General features: G+C 34.8%; 1 protein-coding gene, 1 long non-coding RNA gene and 1 pseudogene across 3 annotated transcripts; 2 read left to right on the plus strand and 1 right to left on the minus strand.

The window, feature by feature from the left end:
• Positions 1-1,561: 1,561 nt before the first annotated feature.
• On the plus strand, positions 1,562-23,124 carry ING2 (PHD finger protein-like protein). Of its 2 annotated transcripts, none has more exons than XM_085723366.1 (7): positions 1,562-1,770; positions 1,865-1,936; positions 2,099-2,319; positions 2,876-2,939; positions 3,334-3,578; positions 3,695-3,733; positions 22,869-23,124. In XM_085723366.1, the coding sequence occupies exons 1-7, from the start codon at positions 1,725-1,727 to the stop codon at positions 22,977-22,979; spliced, it is 798 nt and encodes a 265-aa protein (XP_085579492.1). In that variant the 5' UTR covers positions 1,562-1,724; the 3' UTR covers positions 22,980-23,124. The 2 variants fall into 2 exon arrangements, with proteins under 2 accessions (XP_085579492.1, XP_085579491.1); XM_085723365.1 differs by lacking the exon at positions 22,869-23,124 and adding an exon at positions 3,840-4,156.
• Positions 18,583-22,050, plus strand: LOC146909335 (uncharacterized). The gene is made up of 2 exons (XR_015017711.1): positions 18,583-18,785; positions 19,831-22,050. It is a non-coding gene; the product is annotated as an uncharacterized LOC146909335 (long non-coding RNA).
• LOC146909336 (small nucleolar RNA U3) lies at positions 19,016-19,217 on the minus strand (annotated as a pseudogene).
• Positions 23,125-23,987: the final 863 nt, after the last annotated feature.

A 23,987-nucleotide genomic window follows, 5' to 3' on the forward strand; every position in this document is an offset into this window, starting at 1 on the left:
TTATGTACTTTTGATCATGTTTGTCCTTTATTTTACTCTATATTTTATGTGGATTACAAATTTTATCATCTCTCATTTATTGTTGATCAAATTCCTTTTTCTAGCCATAATGTTAGTTATAGGCCTTGTATTAGAGGTTTCCCTCTAAAAAAAAGGACTTGTTGGGTTGGTTTGTCCATATCCTTGTCTTTTTAAAAAAAAAAAATTTTATACGTCAAAATATTGCTGTTAAAATTCTATCAGATGTAATTTATGCTTGTATTTTTTAAATGTGTGTTAGTGTAAAATATTACAAATATGACAAATTTTAGGTTAATAATTTTCTTTTTATTACGACTATAGAAAAAACAATATTTTTTTTTTTACAATATTTCATCTGTATTGTGAATTAGGGATGTCAATTTCATTTGTAATTGGAAATCCCTATGGGAAGGATTCTTTGACGAGAAATTTTTCTCCATGGGGTAGGGGATCATACCCCACATCCAATGAGGAATCGTCCGAGAGCAATTTACTATAGGGTTTAATTATGTTTCTGGTCCCTATAAAATAGCGACTTGTGAGTTTAGTCCTTACTTAATTTTAATAGCATTTTTAGTCCCTAATTTTGTTTTTCTGCACTGAGTATTAGTCCCTACTCAATTCAAATTTGTTTAATTTATGCTTAAACTCTTAGATTTTTGAACAATTTTTTGCAGATATGTTTAGAACATTACTAAAAGTTCATCCGCAAAAAATTATCGCAAAATTTGATTTCTACATCGAGATTTTATTACTTTTTATCTTTAATTTTTGTCGTTTTAAAAAATTCATATTTAATTCATTTCATGTCAGAAAATTCTAAATTTTAGTAAACGAATCTTTCATAGTGTTCTAATCTTGTCTTAAAAAAATCGTTCAAAAATTTAAGAGTTTAATGATAATTAATCAAACTTTGTTTTAGCAGGGACTAAAAATATAAGTAAATTTTTTTTTATAGGGACTAAAAATGTTATTAAAATTAAGTAAGGACTAAATTTACAAGGTCGCTATTTTATAGGGACTAGAAACATAATTAACCCTTTACTATATAGTGCATATTTAACTTTTTTACCAACCAACTGATTAAAAATAGTAGGATTTTTCTTAAAAAAAAAATAGTAGGATTTAATTAATTTTTTTCATGTTGATGGAGCTCCATTAAAATCTATGAATGCAAAGAATGCAAATGAAGAACCAGAAAATACAATTTGACCCCGTCCTACCCCATTGACATCTTGAGATCCACACGAACACAAAATCGAAAAGAGCAATGTTATTTGAACATCAATTTGATTGACAACCATATTTTTACAAAGAAAATTACGTATTGACACGAAAACCAAAGACCAAAGCAATAGAGAGAAAGTAAAAATATAATGTGAGTATGAGAGAGAAAGTTGTCACAAAAATTGTTAGAAAATAGTTGTACAAATATCATTTCTCAATCGAAAATCCCCTCTTTATTTAATCTTTATCATTAAAATTAAAAAAAATAAAATAAAAAGAGAACATAAATCCCCGCCATATCAACGGTAATTTTGTTTTCGTTAAAACAAAACAACGTAAATATTCCAGGCTCAAACGACAGCGTTTTGATCCACCTTAGCTTCCTCGTATCTGAACCAGCAAGAACACTTCCAGGGTTCGCAAATCCCAATCGCAAACCCTAATATTTCTTCTATTGCAATAATCATTCTATCAAAATGGCAATTGCACGCACTGGAGTCTACGTCGATGACTATTTGGAGTGTAAGCTCCTTTTATTTTCCATTCTCTACGTTTAACCCTAACCCTAATTTTTCCCCCAATTTTTCAATTTTATTCCAATTTTTCTATTCCATAGATGCCAATACATTGCCCGCTGAGCTTCAGAGACTTCTCAACACCGTTCGTGAACTCGATGAACGATCCCAATGTAAATTCCTACTCAAAAATTCCCTTTTTTTAACCCTAAAAAATTTACTTTTTTTTACCCCTTTGTTGATATGAAATTACTCATTTTTACACCATTGCATCTAAAAATAGATTTTTTTTAATCATCATTTTTTGTTGGTGTGGTTTTGTTATGTGATTGAAGCTATGATAAACCAGACAAGGCAGCAGACAAAGTACTGTATGGGGTTCTCATCTCACGGCTCTAAGAAGGGTAATCATAATTATAATAACAATTACAATTACATGAATGAGGATGATGATGCTTCCATTGAGAAAATGCGAAAAGAAATCGAGGCGAATCAGGATAGTGCATTGAGTTTATGCACTGAGAAGGTTTTGTTGGCACGACAAGCATATGAACTGGTTAGTTTTTGTTTTAGCTTTGATGGCTTGGACAAGAGGGTTTTATATATAGCATTTATAAGGCTCAAGGGCTTTACATTTCTGAACTTAATAATATCTATGCATGATATCCAAAGAGTAATGGATTGCCTTAATGGTAATGTGATTAAGTTGTCATTAAAATAAGCACTGAGCATATCATGTAGATTATAATACGTACTTCGAGATTGAGAAATTCTTTTATTTTAGATAAAGTGTTTTATATTTTGTTTTATTGAGATGCTATCGCATAAAATATCACTGTACAATTCATCTCGAGGAACACCATCATTCTTCTTGTTTAAGCTGTGTGTCAATTTACATTATATGACTGAAGACAGTTACATTATTTGTCTGATCATACACACATAACGTAGAAAAATCTGCTTTAAGTTGTTTGAGAGGTACACTTTACTAGATGATTGCAGATCCTATCTTGGGAGTCATGTGAATTTTTTCCATATTGCTTCTGGTTATGCATACAAGTAACGATGTACAGCTAAGTTTCAAGTTTTATTCTTGTATTTGCTTCATTCAGATAGACAGCCATGTAAAACGACTTGATGAGGATTTAACCTACTTCGCTGAAGATCTAAAGCAAGGTAAAATGACCATTTGATTTGCATTCTGATTTACTTTGTCATGTATGTACAAATTATATTTTCATGATCAACCTATACAATTAGTATGATCTGGCAATCTGCAATTCTTACTGCTTTATTCATTTTGTTCAAATATATAAAAGAGTATGTTCAATATTTTGGAAGTGCATAATTTGGTGTTTCTTGACCTGTCTAAAGAAACATGTAATGTAATAATGTATTAAAAAGAAACAGCAAAAGCAAACAGGATTGTTGTTTTGGAATTTAGGAGTATGTTTTTTTCGTACCCCTGAAATTCCCCTTTTCCTACTTTGTCAATGAAATTGTTTTTTTGGTACTTTATCAATTTATACCTTTCTTATTTTCTTTTTTGTTTCACATTTTATTTTATCAGAGGGGAAGATATCACAAGACGAGCCAGCAATTCTTCCCCCACTTCCTATTGTCCCTAAACCTGAAAAGCGCAGGCACGCATATGGTACACCTCAATCGAAGAGACTTGATTACAGGGAGAGAGACTGGGATAGAGACTTTGAGCTAATGCCTCCACCAGGAAGCCATAAGAAGGACTATATGATCCCTATGGATATTGATCAACCCATTGATCCAAATGAACCTACATACTGTGTTTGTCATCAGGTTATGATATACACATTGTTAATAATATGTCTTATAGTTTCAAGTCTCCTTGTGGACAATTGTGTCATATTATCTTTTGTTTTTGCTTAAACTGAGTCAGTTTACTGAAATTTCAGGTATCTTTTGGAGATATGATTGCTTGTGACAACGAAAATGTGAGTTCTCTGAACTTTGCTCTCTTGTGCTGGTTCTGTTTCATAACTTTTTTGTTCCCTCTCCTTTTGTTATTTTGACCGAGTTTTATTATGTTATTCTTGATAGTGCCGAGGAGGTGAATGGTTCCACTATTCATGTGTTGGTCTAACACAAGAGACAAGGTTCAAGGGAAAGTGGTATTGCCCAACTTGCAGATTACTACCACAATGTCAATGATAAATCTTTGCTCCAGTTGAACCAAGTTCATAAGTAGTCATTGTTGTTTGAATAGATTTTTCAATTTTTAGTGAATGCATAATTTTGGGGTTGGGTTATGATTAATTAATGGGGTAAACGTTTGATGCAAATCCTCTTATGTAACTCTTTCCCTTGACCAGAAAATACACGTGGGATTTGAATGATTTGTCTTCTATTTTGCTTGACTATTTGCGTGCCGATTCACACCATGCGGTGACAGTGATGACATCTAATTTTGTCACAAGCAATTTTCTGTATATGTTGATGTATATTTTTAAAGTAAAATATTAACAAAAAACACTGGGATTGGTCTGGTGTGAGGGATTTGAGTAGTATGCACGAGGTTTTATATTCAAAGCACATTGCCTCCATTGTACACAAACAAAAAAGAGTATAATAGTAACAAAAAATGATAATGTTTAGGCATGATGCTTTTGAATTTTATCTATAATTATTTTATTATTTATTATAAAAAAATGATAATAATGGCTTGTAATCCAAAAAATGATAATGATAATTAAAATGAAAATAAATAAATTCGATTTTGGACTAGTTAAGAATGATTTTTGACAAGACTTAAAAAAAAAAGAATGATTTTGGACAAGGTTTTTTTACAAATAAAAAAAAAAGGAATGAATCTGGACAAGGTTTTTTTAGAATTTTTTGGGTGCATTCTAGGGTGAGGGCTCAATTAAGCCCCTCACCGGTGAAGCACCAAAAAAACATCATTAGATTAAATCAATGGTCAAGATTATTTAAAAGTAAAATTGAGAACATCTATTCCTTTCCACACACAACCCTATCCTTATTTCTTTTCCATTTACATCTTTTTCAAGGTGGATTCTAGGGTGAGGGATCAATTAAGTCCCTCACCGGTGAAGCACCAAAATATCATCGTTAGATTGAATCAACGGTCAAGATTATTTGAAAGTAAAATTAAGAACATTCATTCCTTTCCACACAAAATTTTTACAATATCTCTATCCTCTCCAACTTTTTTTCCATCCATTCTCTGCAACTTGAGAAGATGCATCTAATGTGTTGCCCATTATTTTTCATCAAATCAATGAAATAGGTATACATTAAAAAACAATAACACACTATAATCGAATTGATGGTGGAACAAAATCAATCCAAGTAAAAATTCTCCAAATGTGTAATCGTCAACATTCATTCAATCAAATAAATTGCTTCTCTGGTCAGCGGTAATGGAAATGGGAATTTAATTCAAACGGTTGGTCAAATCTAAACCTTTATTCTACCTTTGTTATTAAACCCAATCCAAAAACAAAAACATCCATAATTTTCATTCAATTGCACCACCATGGTCTGTCCAATTTTCATCACCGGGTCCATTTTACTTTCAGCACCATCTTGTACATATTTGTGATGTATTGAAAAAGGGTGGATTCTAGGGTGAGGGTCCAATTAAGTCCCTCACCGATGGATCACGTAAAAATTACCGTTAGATTTAATCAATGGTTTAGATATGTTGAAAAACAAAGATGAGAACATCGATACATTTACACACTAATGTCTTCTCTTCCTCGTCATTTTTTTGTTTGAGTGTCCCAATTTTTTTTTTTTTTTAAGAAGTATATCTCTTCTCCCATCCCCTTCATCGTACTGAAATTTTGCAGAATGTACTTCTAGCAAATGAAAAACTTGTCACAAAATCAGGGTGAATATACTTCTAGGATATAACATCAATTAAGAGAACACCATCATACCGTTAGATTGTACCAAAATTTTGCAGAATATACCTCTCAATTGATGTTAATTAGGGTGAGTAATTAAATAATATTGACCAACCATGGTATTGTTAGATTGTTCTATTAATAATTAAATAATAATGAAGGAAATGGAACCCATCTTTGTTCTCTGCAATTGCTTTTTTGTTTTAGACCAGATGTTTAAATTGAATCAATTGCTTTCTATACCAGTCAAACACAAACAAAACCAAAAGGGCCAAATGAAATGGATTTCACGCCTCTTCTCAAATCAACTGTTTGCAAACATCTTCAGAAACATCTACATATTTTTGGTGGGGTGGAGATGATGGAAGAGATAGAGGTGGAATTGTGTGTGCAAATGTATTCATGTTCTCATTTTAATTATCAATAAATAAAAACCGTTGGTTAAATCCAATAGTAGTTTTTAGATGGTCCACCGGTGAGGGACTTAATTGAACCCTCATCCTAGAATTCACCTTTGTTGATTATTATATTATATTTTGTTTTATATGAATTAATCTTATCTTTCTTGTTTTTATGCTATGTTCTTGTGCAATTTTGTTTTCTTCGTATGAACAAATATACTCTTCGAACATCTGTTACTGTCAGAAAGGATTTTTTGTTTTTTAGTCCAAAAAATAAGAACAATAACAACAAATAGCAAAAGAGAAAAAACGTTTTATCACACCAGACCTATGCTCTGGCTTTAATGCGGCCAGGCTCCACAAGTCGACAATGGGATTGAACCCCTCAGATTAGGGGTATGTCCTTGGGCCAGATACCAAATTCGAAGTGATCTTTCTGATAATAATAATTTGATTTCGCATGTCACAAATCTCAGAGAAGTCTGATAGAAACTGATATCAAAAATCAAAATATAAATTAATGGCAATATTGCAACATTGGCAAGTCATTGGTAAGTCCATTTTATATCCCTTATCTTCTGTTATGTCCTATCACTTTTTGTCTTCTTCTCACAAACACTTCGTCTTTGCTATTTCACACTTTTCTGAACCTACCTCTTACACACAAGCTGCTAAATCCAAAAGTTGGATTACTGCTATGAACATTGAATTGAAGGCACTTGCAGAAAATGAAACTTGGATTTTAACTGATTTGCCTGCTGGTAAGGTACCTATTAGTTGCAGATGGGTTTACAAAATCAAATATCATGTTAATGGTTTAATAGAACAATACAAGGCTCAGTTGGTACAAAGGGTTACACTCAACAAGAAGGAGTGAATTATTTTGATACTTTAGTCCTGTTGCAAAACTCACTAATGTGCGTTTGTTACTTGCTTTAGCTACTACACAGAATTGGCATCTCCGACAATTGGATGTCAATGATGCTTTCCTTCATGGAGACCTTGATAAAGATGTGTACATGAAGCTTCATCCTGGCGTTCATTCTTCCAAACCAAATCAAGTCTGTAAACTACTTTAAATCTCTTTATGGTTTGATATAGGCAAGCTGTCAATGGTTCTCCAAATTATCCTCTTTTCTTCTATTGGATTCACTCAATCCCAATCTGATTATTCATTGTTCACTAAAAAACCTTTACTCTTTCACAACTCTATCGGTATATGTTGATGATATTATTCTCACATGAACATCCATTTCAGATATCCATTCTGTTAAACTTCTTCCTTACTTCTTCCGCTCTTCATCTCAAAGCCTTTAGTGACTCTTATTGGGCCACTTGTCCATCTTCCAGAAAGTGTGGTTCTGGCTTTTGCATTTTTTGGGGTGATTCACTCATTACTTGGCGTTCTAAGAAGCAGGCAGCTGTCTCTAAATCCTCCACAGAAACATAGTATCACGCGCTTGCTGTTAGTACTTGTGAAATTCAGTGGCTTACCTATCTGCTTAGAGATCTTCAAGTTTCATTTACTTCGCCAGCTTTACTCTATTGGGACAGTCAATCAGCAACACATATTGCATCTAATCCCACATTTCATGAATGCACCAAACACAGTGACATTGACTGTCATATCGTACATGAGAAATTGCAAGCACATCTCTTTCACCTTCTCCCCATCACTTTCATGAATCAACTAGCTGACTTCTTCACCAAGCAACTTGAATCAGCTCCATTTCAAAGGCTTCTTTCCAAACTTGGCATGCACAAAATTCATGCTCCAGTTTGCATGGAGTATTAGATACTTGTTCCGCAAGTTATCTCTGTTAGTGACTTATCCTTAGTTATAACTAATAACTAACCTTTAGTATAGTTAGTTAGTGTTGGCTTAGAGTAGCAATAGTTAGTTAGTTGGTTAGGTGATTTTCTCTCCATTTTTACTTCCTCACACAGTGTACCTATACATGTACCACACTCTTTGTAATCATTCAATTCAATGATGATACACAATTTTGTCAATATTATCAAGTTCTCTATAGATGCATCTAACTATTCTTTACATGTTTCTTACGTTGTGCATTGTTATTGTATTTTAGGGAATTATATTGTGTTTTTAATTTGAAGGGTCATTCTGATTCGTGGAAGATGGAAGGTAGTAAAGTGATGGAAGGAGAGTCAATGAAAGTATTCAGGGATGGGATTAATGTGGTTATCAACTTTTGGTGGGAGATTCGGAAATCAGCCAAACTTGATTCAAGGAGCCTTTGTGACAGCCTATTTTTGTGGTTCACTCAATCCAAAGGTCTAAAATCCGATAAATCACTTAATTCTATTTTCATTTTTTATTTTATTATAATTTTATTCATTGTTTCTAAAAATAGACATGCCTCCTCGTCCATCTGCAAAAATTGCAATCAAGCAACAAATTACTCATTTTATCGGGCAACTCAATTCTCTTGATAACAGCATTGAAGAGGTGTGCGTGTGTTTTATTTTTCCATAATTTATTTTTATCGCTTTTTATTCCTCAACTGCGCTAATATAATTCTTAAGTGTTTGCAATCTCCACTTGATAATGTAGGTTTGTGAACAACTATTGGTCATGTACGAAGAATGCTTACAAGGAGATTATAGCTCTGTCGAGGTAATGGGGGCAGCCAATATTAGCCATGTTCGCAATGCAATCAAGATGCAGGTGAATAAGTTTGAAAATGGAAACCTCTAACTATTTTAGAATGGAACTTATTTTTTTTGTGTTTTTTAATCTGAAGCCTCTTTCGTGTGAGATGGAAGGTCTTTCGATGTTTAGAGAAGGGGTTGGTTTGTTAATGGAGAGTTTGTGGGCGTTTCGTATCTTCAAAGATGAGTTATTTATCCCCGAATTAACGTGTCAACGAATTGCTGGTGACATCGTCTTTTGGTTCACTCAATCCATAAGTAAAAAATTTAAATAAACCCCTTATTTTATTTCCCTTATTTATTTATTTATTATGATTTTATTCTTTCCTTTTTGTTGAAAAAGAGCCAATTTCTTATGCCAACATAGAATGGATACTCAGGAACGAAATGTATTCTCTTCCTATAGATGTTGATGCTGCTACCAATGGCATCACTGAAGAGGTAAGCGTGATATTATTTTTTTTCTTTTGCAAATATCCATTTTTAATGATTTAGAATTGTTTCTTAGAAATCTACTGAGCCACTCAATTTTGAGAATCTTGCTAAATCATTTGACGACAAACGTGCTTATGTGATTGCAATGTTCACTTGTTCATGATTCCCAAGGTAGCTGAAAAACTCTTGGTCATTGCACCTGATTCAACATACACTGTTGTTCCCATTTCTCCCATCTATTGTCATTGCACCTGATTGGTCACTACCTTTTGAAATTATGTGTGATGCAAGTGACATAGCTGTTGGGGCAGTACTTGGTCAAAGAAAAGATAAGTTGTTGCATGTAATTTATTATGCGAGTCATGTTCTGAATCCGGCACAACTTAATTATGCCACCACTGAAAAAGAACTTCTGGCTGTTGTTTATGCTTTTGACAAATTTAGATCTTACTTGTTAGGGTCTAAAGTTATTGTTTACACTGACCATGTTGCACTAAGGTATTTGTTTTCTAAGCAGGAATCTAAGTCAAGGCTTCTTAGGTGGATACTGTTGTTGCAGCAATTTGATTTAGAGATCCGCGACAAGAAAAGATCAGAGAACACGGTGGCTGACCATCTTTCTCGCCTGGAGAAGATGGATGAAACGGAGGAGAAGAGGCCTATCAAGGATCTCTTTGCTGATGAGCACATCTTGGCTTTTACGATGGTGCCGTGGTTCGCGGACTTTGCGAACTACATGGTGGGTAAGATTATTCCTCTTGACTTTAACTCCCAACAACGTAAGAAATTCCTACATGACTGCAAGTCATATGTGTGGGATGAACCATTTTTGTACAAAAGGGGGGTCAATGGGCTGTTAAGAAGGTGCGTCCCCGAAGATGAACAGGAAAAGGTGTTGTGGCACTGCCATGACTCCAGCTATGGGGGACATTTTGGTGGGGATAGGACTACTGCTAAGGTCCTTCAATCTGGCCTGTTTTGGCCTACTCTTTTTAAAGATGCCTTCACCTATGTTAAGAAATGTGACCGCTGCCAACGCACAGGAAATATTTCAAAAAGAAACGAGATGCCACAAAATCCTGTGTTAGAAGTGGAAATCTTTGACGTGTGGGGAATCGATTTCATGGGACCATTCCCATCCTCATGCTCAAAGATGTACATTGTGGTGGCAGTGGATTACGTTTCTAAGTGGGTAGAAGCAATGGCCACGCAAACCAATGATGCTCAAGTAGTGGTTGCCTTTCTTAAGAAAAATATTTTTTTCACGCTTTGGGGTACCTAGAGCATTAATTAGTGATGAAGGCACCCACTTCCTCAATCGAAAATGGAGGCGTTGTTGAAAAAGTACAATGTGCATCATCGGATTGCCACACCTTACCACCCTCAAACAAGTGGCCAGGTAGAAGTGTCAAATAGGCAAATCAAGCAAATTCTTGAAAAAACAGTGAACTCGTCCCGAAAAGATTGGTCACTAAAGCTTGACGATGCCTTGTGGGCATACAGAACTGCATTCAAAACTCCTATAGGTATGTCTCCTTTTCAAATTGTTTATGGAAAATCATGTCACTTACCTTTGAAATTTGAACACAAAGCATTATGGGCCACCAAATTCCTGAATTTTGATCTTACCAAAGCAGGTGAATCCAGAATTCTTCAACTTCATGAGTTGGATGAATTCCGGAATTACGCTTATGAAAATGCCAAGATTTTTAAAGAAAAAACAAAGAAATGGCATGATAAAAAGATTCAAAATAGGGAATTTAGGGAAGGGCAATTGGTTTTACTTTTTAATTCCAGGTTGAGGTTGTTCCCTGGGAAGCTGAAATCAAGGTGGTCCGGTCCATTTAAAGTTGTGAAAGTTTATCCCTACGGTGCCATTGAGGTGACGGATCCAGATTCCGATAGAGCTTTTAAGGTGAATGGACAAAGACTCAAACCATACTATGGGGGAGAGTCTGAGCGTCCAACTGAGTCCATCCCGCTGCACTCCACTTGAAGGAAGAGAAGTGGACCGTCAAGCTTAGGACGTTAAACCAGCGCTGAGTGGGAGGCAACCCACTGTGTTTAAACAGGTAGAATCTTTAATTTTCTGCAAAAAAAAAAAGAAGAGGTGTTTGTTCGGCGCCCGACCTCTATCCATCGGGGCCCGAAATTTTGAATTCAAAAGGCTGGGAGCGTTTCGAAAAAAATCGGGGCCCGAGGTTTGCCTGCTCGGCGCCCAAAAAAAATTGTGAAGATCTGCCAGGCGGTTCAAAAATTATCGGGGCCCGAGGTATTGTCTTGGCGCCCGAAATTTTGAAATCTTAATGGTTGGTGGTTACGTATTAATTCGGGGCCCGAGCCTTTCTGCTCGGCGCCCGAAGCCCTGCTGAAAGAGCCGTTACGGCTCACTAAAACCGCACTCGGTGCCCGACCTCATCCATTCGGCGCCCAAACTCCCCCTTTTCTATATATACCTAGTCTGCAATTTCATCCTCATTTTTCCCAAATTGTAATGTTATGCTGCCCAAATCTTTCCCCAAACCGCAAATCAATCACACATCTTCATATTCTACCTTCTTCTAACTCTATAAACACACAATCTTCATCTCTATTCTCACCATAACCATAACCTACAAATACATAACCCAAAACCAACCCTTTTTACACCAATCTTCATCACTACCACACAAAACTCATTCAACATCCTAAGATTTTCATAACCTCAAATCCATACCCTTTTCAATACAACCTTCAACCCATCCCACAAAATCAACCATAAATGGCCCCAAAGTCAACTGACAAAAACCCAAAAAAGAGGAAGGGAAAAGGAGTAGTGGGCACTTCCACTCATGACCCATTTCAGTCACCACCACTACAACCATTCATCCAACCACCACCCTACCAGAGGTTTGTGTCAGCAGCGGCAGAGGAGAGGTACAATGTGATAAAGAAGTTTGAGTTCAACAAGGAGATGGGCTTCAATTTTGACAAACTTGGAAAGTACCCAATCTTTGAAGAAACAATTACGCAGAGAGGCTGAGAGGGTATTGCGAATATGGTGACAGAGGAGAGTAATTCAACAATAGCTTGTGAATTCTTGGCTAATGCTCTTGCTGAAAAGGAGTCTGATAGACATGCGTATGTACGAGGTAAGCAAGTTAATTATTCGAATCTGGACATTGATAGAGTACTTGGGTTAGGAGTTGTGGAAAACTGTGATGTAGAGTTTATGAGGAACAATTCTGATCAGTATAAGACTTGTGCTCAATGGGATGGTTTGATTGAGGGTCTGATGAGAGAGGGTAGAGGATGGATAGGTACTGCTGAGAGGCCTCAAAGGATTAACACTGTGGATCTGTTGCCTGAGTATAAAGCATGGGCCTCGTTTATTCTTACTGTTGTTGACCAGACCTCGTCCACTGCTGAGATGATTAGGGATATGGTTTTGATTTTGTTGGCTTTGATCTCTGATACGGATATTGATGTGGGAAGATTGATGTACATAAGTTTGAAGAAATTGGTGAGGACGGATCATACTACTTTAGGACACTGTTGCTTGATTAACAGATTGTGTCAGACTGCTGGGGTTCCTGTTGAACCCTCTGATTCTTATGTAAGGTCTTTGAGACCTATTTCTGAGAGTGTGATGCGAGGTTTTGAGAGGGAGCAGGAGAAGTATGATCGCGAGTATGCTCGGGCACAAGGTGCACAAGGACAGCCTCAGATGATGGCCAACTGGGTCTCCCACCACCACAGGTGCAGCAGCAGGGTCTCCCACCATATTTTGCTGAATATACTTATGCCATGGCCAACTGGGCCGAGGATATTTCATCTCGAGATCGGATGCCACCACCAGCATTTCCTCCGCCTTTCTACCAGACAGCTCAGCTTTACCATCAGAGTGTTGCTGCCTAGACTAATGCTTTTGACAGGTTTGCTAGCCCACTTGAGATGGAGAACTATTTCGTAGAGGAGAGGCAGAGAGGAGCTAGAGCAGAGGAGCGCATTCGGGCGGAGTATTATAGGATTCAGGCAGAGAGACAGCCAGATGCAGACACTCAGCCTATATACTATCCATTTCCACCTACAGGACCAGGAGGGTCGTCAGGAGCACAACATTGATTTGGGCACCTTGTCTAGCCCAAACAACAACTCTTTTTATTTCTTTTAGTATTTGCTTCTGTTTTTCTTTTGTTATTTATGTTTGAAGAAACTTTTTTATTGGAGTTAGTTGGAGTAGTGTCTGATGTTTGGATTGATGATCCCCTATTTTGTGATGCATCTGAATTTGTTTATTATCAATGAATTTGCTTTTCTTGAAATTTACCAGTTCAGTAACAAAGACGTCATCAATGTTTTGTCAAAAGTTCAAAGGAGGTAGTGCTTGCATGATTCTATAAGGGAAGTGTACGACAGGAACGATGCTTAGGTAGCCACAACTTCCAGAAACCTCAGCTTGTAAGGTTATAGCCAAATTTTGTTTTTCAATTTTTACAAATATGAGTGTTTCCATGTGGATGCTATTTCTGAGATTTGCGATTTTCCTTTGTAATTGATTGGTCATATATTGTACACACTAAGGCAAATTGCTTGTACCTTGAGCCTTTGTAGCCCACCTTTGTTTATATTGAATTATCCTTTGTTTAAACCAAGTTGAGCCACTAGGATTTAGACCCCTTTGTTTCGGTGACTAACCACATTACAAGCCTAGAGACCTTAGGAATGTACCCAAAAATTTTGTTGGAGTTAGGCATGTTTATGTGTGTTATATTTGAAAAGTTTAAGTTTGGGGTTTCTCTCGGAACTAGCAACATTCTAAGTTTGGGGTAGGGGTACTAGAGAAAGAAAAATATAGAGATCACTTGGTGCTAAAAAGAATATAAGCATGATAAAAATAAGCTCAATTGTCAAATTTGCAACTCAAAAAAAAAATTATGCTTCAAGATAAGTGATCGGTTGTTCAAAGTTTTTAAAGGTTCTCTCTAGTCCCCGGATTTTAATGTGAATTGGTGTTATGGTGTGTGGTATGTTTTAGATCCGTAGGTTGATGTCTAACTCCGTTGTTTTTCTTAAACCTACTTTCCAAATGAGCCACCCCTAACCTAAGCCCCGCTATAACCTGAAAAGTCCTTAAAAGTGTGTACATAATATTGACTTTGATTGATGCTTAGAAATTTTTCAATTTTCGGTAATATAGTAGTTCTACATGTCGACTGTGTGAACCCTGTTATTCAATTTTGTTGCGAGAAGTTGTGGAATGGATGTGTTACCAAGCAAGTTGGCTCATCAATTGCTAACAAGGAAGATGAACTTTTGACAGGATCATTGGTGGGGTAAGTGTTACTTCTCTGTTATTTTTCATTTTAAGTTGGTTCCTTGAGGACAAGTAACGATGCAAGTTTGGGGTTGTGATGACACTCTGTCATCTCTCTTTTATTAGTTGTTTTTATTTAACTGTAATGCCAAACTCATTGTGATTCTGGAGCAAAAAGGGTCAGAAAGTACAGAAATCATGAAATCTACAAAGAAGACTTCGGGCCCCGAATACTTACTATCGGGCGCCGAAGTTGAGCAGGACAGAACCATTTTGGTTCGACTTTAATCGGGCGCCGAACTGGTATGTTCGGGCGCCGATTTGTTAAGCTACAGATGGCACTTTTGTTCGACTTTAATCGGGCGCCGATTTGTGAAGCTGCAGATGGCATTTTTGTTCCGACATTTATCGGGCACCGAACAGGTGAGTTCGGGCGCCGATTTCGTGCAATCATGGGCTTATGGATCTGATATTCTGCAGTTCGGGCACCGAATTTTACACTTCGGGGCCCGATTTTTCGTCTGTCTATTTAAGCAAGCTGCGTTTTCTGATTAAGGGTTCGCGTTTTTGGAGATAGAAAGACATAGAAACACAAGGAAAGCGATTTTGGAGCACTACTGGAGGAGATTCATCAAGAAAAGTTCATGAATTGTTCTTGTAATCTCTCTTTTACTCTTTCTTTTTGTTTAGCTGCTATGTGTAACTAAATCCTCCATTGTTGGAGATGAGTAACCCTAGATGAACATGATTGTTATTTGACCTAATTTTATTTATTGATGAATTTCATTGAATTGCTTCTCTTATCTATGTTCTTAATGCTTTTATTGCTTGACCGTCTTTAAATTGATTTACGATTTATATTGTGATACGGAAGTGGAATATATAAACGCTTGAGATAAGAAATCCTTGCCTTTGTAATCTAGGAATAGATACAAACCCTTGGAACCAATTAAGAATCCTTGTTCGTTCATGCTTAATTCTAATCTTAAAATTCACTAAGGAATTATGTGTTTATTTTAGAGTTAACGTTTCTGTCACTAAGGAATTAGGGCACGAATTTTACAGAGGATTCAGTAGCAATTAGATGAGTCAATTCAATAGTGAGAATTAGGTTATTAACATGAAATAAGTCATCTAGTAAAACTCATCTCCAACACTTTTCTCTTTATAAATTTGAACCATCTTTACTTTGTTTAATTTTTCATCATTGCGATAAAACAAACTTCGTAACCTTTTGTTCAATTAAGTCTTAAATATGATTCAATAGTATAACACAATCCTCGAGTTCGACACTCGGTCTTACCGTTTTACTTTACTACTTGCACGATTTCGTACACTTGCGAATATCGCTATCATAGTTTAGTGAGAAACAAAATTTGGTATTTTGTGTTTTCTCTTGTACATTGTTTTGTTCCGTCGTGACCTGTGTTGACACAATTAATTTGTACTATCCACTCTTTCCCATCCATGTGAATGATGATAACCTTGTATGTCTCTTGTTGCTTTTTAATAGATGTTGATTAAATACTATATAAATTTTTTAGTTTTTTTTTTTTTACTACAAAATATCAAAAGGTATATCTTATTCATTTAGAATCATAAAACTACAAATATCATATATTCAATATTTTTTGTTATATATTATTCTCATTGTTTTCTTCTAATTTTTTTTCCTTTCTGCAGGCACCGAAGAATGTATAATATTTTCACGATTTGAATGTTTCTTTAGTGTGTTAAATGATAATATGTATAGTAATTTTTCTTTTTATCGCACTCGAGAATGAAGTCACCTATTTTGCACTTGATTTAGTGTTACAAGGAAGACGTATGTAGTTTTTCTTACTGTATATGTAGGTTATTTTAACCCAAATTCTAAGTTTAAATTTTGACAAGTTCACTGGAGGACTCTTCAAATTTATTTTTCTTCTGATGAGATTCATGGATATTCTGATTTTCTCCATTCTTAGAGAAAGTCTTTGCGCTCAGTCTTTCAAACTTACTAGACAATATCTTTTTTGAGAATTGTTCAAGTCTGAAGTGGAAAGTTACTTGGGTTAATGCTATCTTCTTCAGGTTACTCGAGAGGTTTTAAACTTTTACAATTGTTAAATACAAAATTTGAGACCCATACAGGATATGAGAGAAGAAGTTTGTAGAAGTCTCTCTACCTAATAACTACCCTCTCTCTGTCAAGTTGTAGTGCTTAATATCTAAAGCAAAATCCCTATCGAAGAAGATTTAGAAGTAACAATTGTATGGTCACAACCACAAATGTAAAATATTTAGACACACACAAGTTGAAAAAGGTAATAATCAAAAGAACTTAATAATATATATTTTGAAATAATTATATGATATATATTGTTATGAGTGTGTCTAAACGATTTTGATTTAGGGATGTACAAAGGACGGGTTAGGTTGGTTATATGTGACTCAAACCCGGTCATCATTTTAGATTTAGCCAATTTTTAAATCCGAACACGTCTATGAACCCAATCAAATCAACGAGGTCCGGATTCAACAAGAATGAGGCAATACAATGACAAGATTTTCAACAACATCAATTTTCCTTCATAATAGTAGTACATTGATTCAAACCATTACAAAGATTCATCATAATCAAACTAGATTACAAATTACCAAACAACAAAAATTCATTGCCTATTTCAAATAAAATTCACTCCAAATTGATTTGCTTTTGCGCATTAACCCTATCTCTAAAAAGCACCAAAGACATCTTCAACCAATTTCTTGTTATTGCCAACTCAATCTTCAACTTCATGTTTATTTTCCTGCTGCTTCTCAATCTTCAAGTCTCTTTCATCAATAACATCATCATCAACTAACTTAAAGAACTGATGGAGATGACCAAAATGGTTAAATACTACATGAACAAAACTAACGTTTTTTTTTGCCAAAAACTGATGGAGAGGATCAAAATGGTTAACACCAAAATTATTATGAAATCAAATTGAAAGTTTTAATAGTCACGGGGCCAATTTAAAATAGAAAAATATGTTAAAGGATTCAATGATCAATTCAGTCAAAGTTAAATTCATTGCAAGCAATATTTATTATTTAACATTTTCAAAATAGAAAGATGAAGAAAAAAATAAATAAATAAATAGTTTGATGATTAAGTAGACATTGTCAAAAATATTATTGTAGTTAGGCAATAAACAATCAACAATAAACATAAATATAACAAATATTTGTTACGACCACAAATTTACGGTAATACATTTTTGGATGTATTATTCACTTTGAATCTTATAAGTTTTCGCAACTTTATTATTTGTAGAACACATCTTATTAAATTAAAGAATTTGAATATTATTTATAAACTATCGTTAATTTTGATTCTCAAACAACGTGACACTATTTTAATCTACCTGAACAATAATATAATCAATAGACAACAGATTTAGAGCCCGTTTGTTATAGTTTTTTTTAGGAAAAAATCACTTTTTTTTAAGAAAATAATCATTTTTAAGAATATTGCATCCATTTGTTACAGATTTTTAAAAAAATCATAATCTAAAAAAAATCTAAAAATAGCTTCAAATGAGAAGCTGTTGAGAGCAGCTTCTCAAAAAATAGATTTTTTTTAGAGGAGAGAGAAAATATGGATCTAAAGATTGAACTAATTTTATAACAAAAAAAATCGCTTTTATATAGCTGTATCCAAACAAACTAAATTATTTTTTAAAAAAGTGATTTTTACTACAGTAAACAAACGCAAAATAGATTCTGATTTTTCATAAAATCTCTAAAAAATAATCTCTAAATTATTTTATATCAAAATCACTTTTATTTTAATCCGTAACAAACGGGCCCTTAAAACTTTAATCAACTATTTTTGCATTCATACTTCATCAAAATAGACTAAGTGATACAAAAAATACCAGAAGTTTAGAACTAACCTCAAACGTTCTAGTTCTAGATTGTCCTGCTAATATTAGTATATTACAGTATTGCCCTTGCGGCAGGTTCATTGGACAGTTTTTATTTTTATGGTACTGGTAAAAACACTTTATCCTTTAACGTGGCATCTTTTCTACCACAAGACTCTAGGAGCTATGTAGTAACTTCTTTTCACTCAACAAACTGGCATGATCTCCTTCACATTTTCTTTCCTTCTCCCTCTCCAGTTTGAAATGCATGTGATGGAAACATTGCATTTGCATCAAGAAATTTCCTATCAATTTTGAACACAAATGTCATATTTTAGAATACTGAAAATAAGGTGCTTGTGTTATCCTTGATTGTCACCACCAAGCACAAGATGGGCCATCGTTTTGTACAGTTGAAGGTAAATATAGAACACTTCTTCTTAAATGAAAATTTTACTTCTGTTTTGTTCTTTGCTTTATTTACTGTTATCGATACATTACATTTACTAAAAACTATTTTTTTACAATTTGATTTATTTTGTGCGTTAGAAGTAGTACAAAATAAACTCATATGGATCAGGCAAGATTCTTCAACCATTAAATCTATAAGAAAATAATTTATTTTTGAAAAGAAAAAAAAAAGGGTGGAAATCTGTCAAGACAACCGTGTGACCACCCCAACCAGACTGGGCTGGCTGAGAACGATCATCTACCGTTAATAGAACGGTTAATCACGCTCTGATCACAGGGTCACAAATCCTCATCCACAGATTTATGTTCCTGTCTCCTTAGAGAAATCAAGGACACAGTAGTACGATCCTATAGAACAGATCCTGTTCAAGTAAGGTCGTGACTGATGCTCTCCGTGTACTGTATATAAACATTTAGTATAATCCTAAACCAAACGATGCGGGACTATATTTGGTGTTTGTAGTATTAGTTTCAAGAATGAGGTTTTTGTCTTTTGTTGTAACATGTTGTTACTATCTATGCTCACCAATTTAGCATAACGTTTGATGAATTTTTCTAGACTCATTGTTGCTACACTATATCTATTTCTGAAATTATTCAAATTTTTTAAAACTGACTCCAAAGTTAGTAGTTAAATGATACAATTAGTATTGGCTTCTATAAACTAGAAAAACTAGAGTATATAAAAGATGAAGAATTTGACATATGTGAAAGTAACGAGCTGGTATAAGACCTGTTGACAGTTTGTATGTTAATCTTCAGTTTGTAGATTTATGTAAAACCATTAATTCTTTTTTGGCTAGTTCAAGTTCAACAATTATACCGGAACCGGATGGTCTAAACATTGTTCAACAATATGGATTTGTTTGGTTATGTGTGACCTCTGTCTCCTACAATGTCTGCCTCGATAATGAAGCAGTTGCTCTGATTTTCCCAATGAAAGGCTGTGCCAAGGGGATCCCCTCTCACCTTACCTCTATGTCATATGTGCAGAGGGCATCTCTGCTCTTATCAAGCATAGAGTTTCACAAGGAGCTATTCATGGGTCCAAAATCTGTTGAGGTACTCCCCCTATTAGCCACCTTTTTTTCGATGATGATTTTTTCTTATTTTTCAGGGCCAACATATAGGTGAAACTGAGGTATTAAAAAACATTCTGGATACATATGAGGCTGCCTTAGGCCAGGCAATAAACTTGAATAAATCCGAAATTGCTTTCATTTCCAATGTCAATAGTGATATTCGGGTTACTGTTGCAAATTCTCTTGGAGTGGGATCTTATTTAGACCTTTCTTCACTAATTGGAAGAGGAAAAATGAGTGTTTTTGGATTTATAAAAGATTGTATATGGCGCCGAGTTTAATCTTGGAGGTCTAAATGTCTCTGTAGAGTGGGTAAAGAGGTTCTCATTTAATCGGTAGTTCAGTCCATCCCTACCTATTGTATGAGTGTATTCTGCTTGCCCTCCCCTCTTACTTTAGAGTTTGAACATATCAATTCCTTTTGGGGGGCTTGAAGCAAAATGGGCAAAGAAGTATGAAATGATTGAGTTGGAAAAGATTGACTGCAAGAAAAGAGCATGGAGGTCTAGGCTTTTGAGATTTCCCAGGTTTTAACCTCGCAATGATGGAGTCTTTTGACCAACAAAGATACTATCAGACATATCATCCTCAAAGCTAAATATTATCCCAAAGAGGATTTCATGGAATCGGCATTGGACCACAATCCTAGTTTTACTTGGCGTAGTATCTCGTCTTCTCAAGAGTTTCTTTTGGTTTCTTAAGGTTCATTTCCGGTGGAAAATTGGAGATTGATCATCCATAAATGTTGGGCCGGGTGTTGGCTTGTATTCAGTACTATGCATTCCCACAATCTTCTTTCAATGCTCAATTTGGTCTATTAAAAACCAAAGATTTGTTGTTGCCAAAACAAAGAAAATTGAACTCTCAGCCACTGCAACAAATTTTAACTCCTTCATATTGCTCTCAAATTCTCAATATCCCTCTTCACCCTAGCCACCATAATGAATTAATGATATGAGAATTTGGATTTATACTAGAGATGGAAAGTACACAGTCAAGTCCTCTTTTAGACTTTACATCGATACTTTTATACTTCCTCATGAAACTAACGTGAATGGTAATTGGCACCTAGTGTGACAGAGTCCTCTCCCTCCAAAAAATAAAGTCTTCATCGAGATGTCCTCCCTACCTATATGGTCTCTACTGAAGAAGATTTTTATGTCCAATCACTTGTGTTAACTGTGATGCAGAAAATGAAAGCTCCTGCCCTTGCGGCCTAGCTGTATGAGTTCTGCAGAAGCTGGATATTTTGGAATCAGCTCACTCCCTTGCTGATTCAAAGTGCAATTCGCTTCTGTTCTCTTTGGTGCCTGCAATATTCTTTCCCAAGCAAACTTGCAGCGGTTCTGTGTTACTATATATTTCGTTTGGAGTGCTAGAAATGACAAACTTTGGAATGGTAAAGTGTGGGATGCGAACTGGATTTTAGCTCGAGCGAAACACTTCCTTGCAGATCGAACTTGGGCAAGTAGAAAAATAGATCCCAAGCATGAGCCTTAGACGGGTTATCTCAAAGGCAATGTGGGCTCATCTTTCTTCCAAGAGATGCATACAGTAGGAACAAGAATGTGTGTTACAGACCATCTTGGAGCTTTTGTTATTGCCAAATCCTCTTGGTCTGGTGCTTGGATGGAAGTCAATGAAAGAGTGGCTTTTAGCCTTTTGCAAGCCATGCACAGGATGCTTAATAAGGCAGAGGCAAAGGTGATTTTTGAGATTGACTGCAAGCCTTTTCTTTTTCTTTTTCAGCTGTGTCTTTATGCATAGCTTTTTTATAACTTGGACGAGAGGTTTCCTATATAGCATTTATATACTTATATTGATATATAAAGAGTAATGCCTTAGTGGAATGCCTCAGTGTAATGTGATTGACTGTTATTAAAATAATAACTCAGCATATCATATAGCATAGCTTAAGATATGTAATTAGAACCTTCTCACTAGAGATCTCTTGGTTGGAAGTTCATTCTTCCACTTGAGGTACAGTGTTAGACAACAATGAAAGGGCATGCTATGTAATTGTAGAGATTCAGAAATTCTTTTATTTTCGGTAATGTGTTTAAATGTGGTTTATATTTTGTTTTGATGAGATTCTATTTATCATATAATATCATTTTACAATTCTTCTCTAGGAACATCCTCATTCTTATTTATTTTTTCTGGCAATTTACATTTACGACTAAAGACAGTTACACTTACATTGTATGTCTGATCATAGACACGTAGACATGCATAATGTAGAAAACAATTGCTTTGAGTTGTTTAAGACGTAGACTTGACACAATGATTGCAGTCCTATTTTGAAGTCATGCTAATTTTTTGCATTTTGCTTCTGGTTATGCATACTAGGAAAATTGCACAGCTGAAGCTACAAGTTTCAATCTTGTATTTGCTTCAGATAGATAACCATGTAAAACAACTTGATGAGGATTTAAACTACTTCGCTGAAGAAAGCAAGGTAAATTAACCATTTTATCTGCATTCTGATTTATTGCATCATGTATGCACTAATTAAATTTTTCAAAATCAACTATAAAATTAGTATGATCTGCAATACAATTCTTACGGCTTTATTCATATTGTTTTCAAAAGAGTGTGTTCAATATGTTGGAAGTGCATAATTTAGTGTTTGTTGACCCGTATAAAGAAACAAGTAATGCATATGCATTTGGAAGAAAGAGCAAAAGCAAAAAGGAATATTGTTTTGGAATTCAAGGGTCTATTTTTGGAATTTTATCAACTTATATCTCTCTTATTGTTTTTTTCTTTCACAATTGATTTTATCAGAGAGGAAAATATCAATGGATGAACCTGCAGTTCTCCCCTCACTGCCTATTGTCACCCTAAACCTGAAAAGTGCATGCATGCATATGGTATACCCCAATCAAAGAGACTTGATTACAGGGAGAGAGACTGGGATAGAGACTTTTATTATGTTATTCTTGATAGTGCCGAGGAGGTGAATGGTTCCACTATTCATGTGTTGGCCTAACACAAGAGACAAGGTTCAAGGGAAAGTGGTATTGTCCAACTTGCAGATTACTACCACAATGTCAATGATAAATCTTTGCTCCAGTTGAACCAAGTTCATAAGTAGTCATTGTTGCTTAAATAGATTTTTCACTTATGTAACTCTTTTCTCCCAGCTTAACCAGAAAAAGACATGTGGGATTTGAATGATTTGTATTCTATTTTTGTCTCGCTATTTTTATCTGTGTTGGCCTAGGAGGCCATGTCTCTTTCATGACTCGTTTAAATTCCAAGATTACCGGAGAAACAATTAATATACTATCCATAGAATTTCATGTCAATTATATTTATATAATTTCTTTGAGAAAATTATATTTATATCTATTCATTAATTTATTTATCTATCTTTCTGTACATATAAGCGGAAACCTTGACATTTATTTCATGTCAATTATAGTTACTCTCGCGAAAATTTGACATTTCCTTTTATGAGCGGAAACTTTTGACATGTGTTAATGTCTCATTAATGTTTTTATCTATCTAAAGTCTAGAAGGCCAAATTTTCATTTTGGTATCATAATTAACTCAACTATGCTTCCATTAGGCAGGTGGTCCCTTTGGTTAATTTTTAACCTCATCTGACTTTTTTTTAAAATGCATTCCTAAAAACGAAAAAGCATCAAACATATTGATCTCTCTATCTCCTCTTCCATATCTGAAACATGTAAAATCATATATACGTATAATTAACGTAAAAATCCACAAAATTATCACATATATTAAAGCAATTTAGATTATATAATCTAAAATGGTTCAGTGTCCAAAAATAAATATCAAATTGCACTAAACAAAGCAATGTTACCATACCTTGTGTCTAGATTTTGGATGGTGAGCAAATTAAAAAAATAAATAAATAAGACGCGCTAGAATAAAATGAGAGATATTCTTGTATGAACTTTCACTCAACACATCATTCTTACACCCAACCAATAAAAAAATGACACATGTTATTAACTTTAAAAAAAAAGTGTGATTTTAATTAAGGAAATGGAAACATAAATAGTAGTGGGTGGTTATTGCCGGTTAAAGAAAGTGGAA

The sequence above is a fragment of the Medicago sativa genome, chromosome 7, assembly GCF_051527215.1.
Source record: "Medicago sativa cultivar Bolivia chromosome 7, Bolivia_mono, whole genome shotgun sequence".
Lineage (NCBI taxonomy): Eukaryota > Viridiplantae > Streptophyta > Magnoliopsida > Fabales > Fabaceae > Medicago > Medicago sativa.

What these genes read in the sequence shown, in the direction of transcription:
- ING2 (XM_085723366.1), top strand. Translation starts at nt 1,725, where the DNA reads ATGGCAATTGCACGCACTGGAGTCTACGTCGATGACTATTTGGAGT. An exon ending in CACGACAAGCATATGAACTG is followed by an intron (nt 2,320 to 2,875) that starts GTTAGTTTTTGT and finishes TGCTTCATTCAG; the next exon opens with ATAGACAGCCATGTAAAACG. An exon ending in CATACTGTGTTTGTCATCAG is followed by an intron (nt 3,579 to 3,694) that starts GTTATGATATAC and finishes CTGAAATTTCAG; the next exon opens with GTATCTTTTGGAGATATGAT.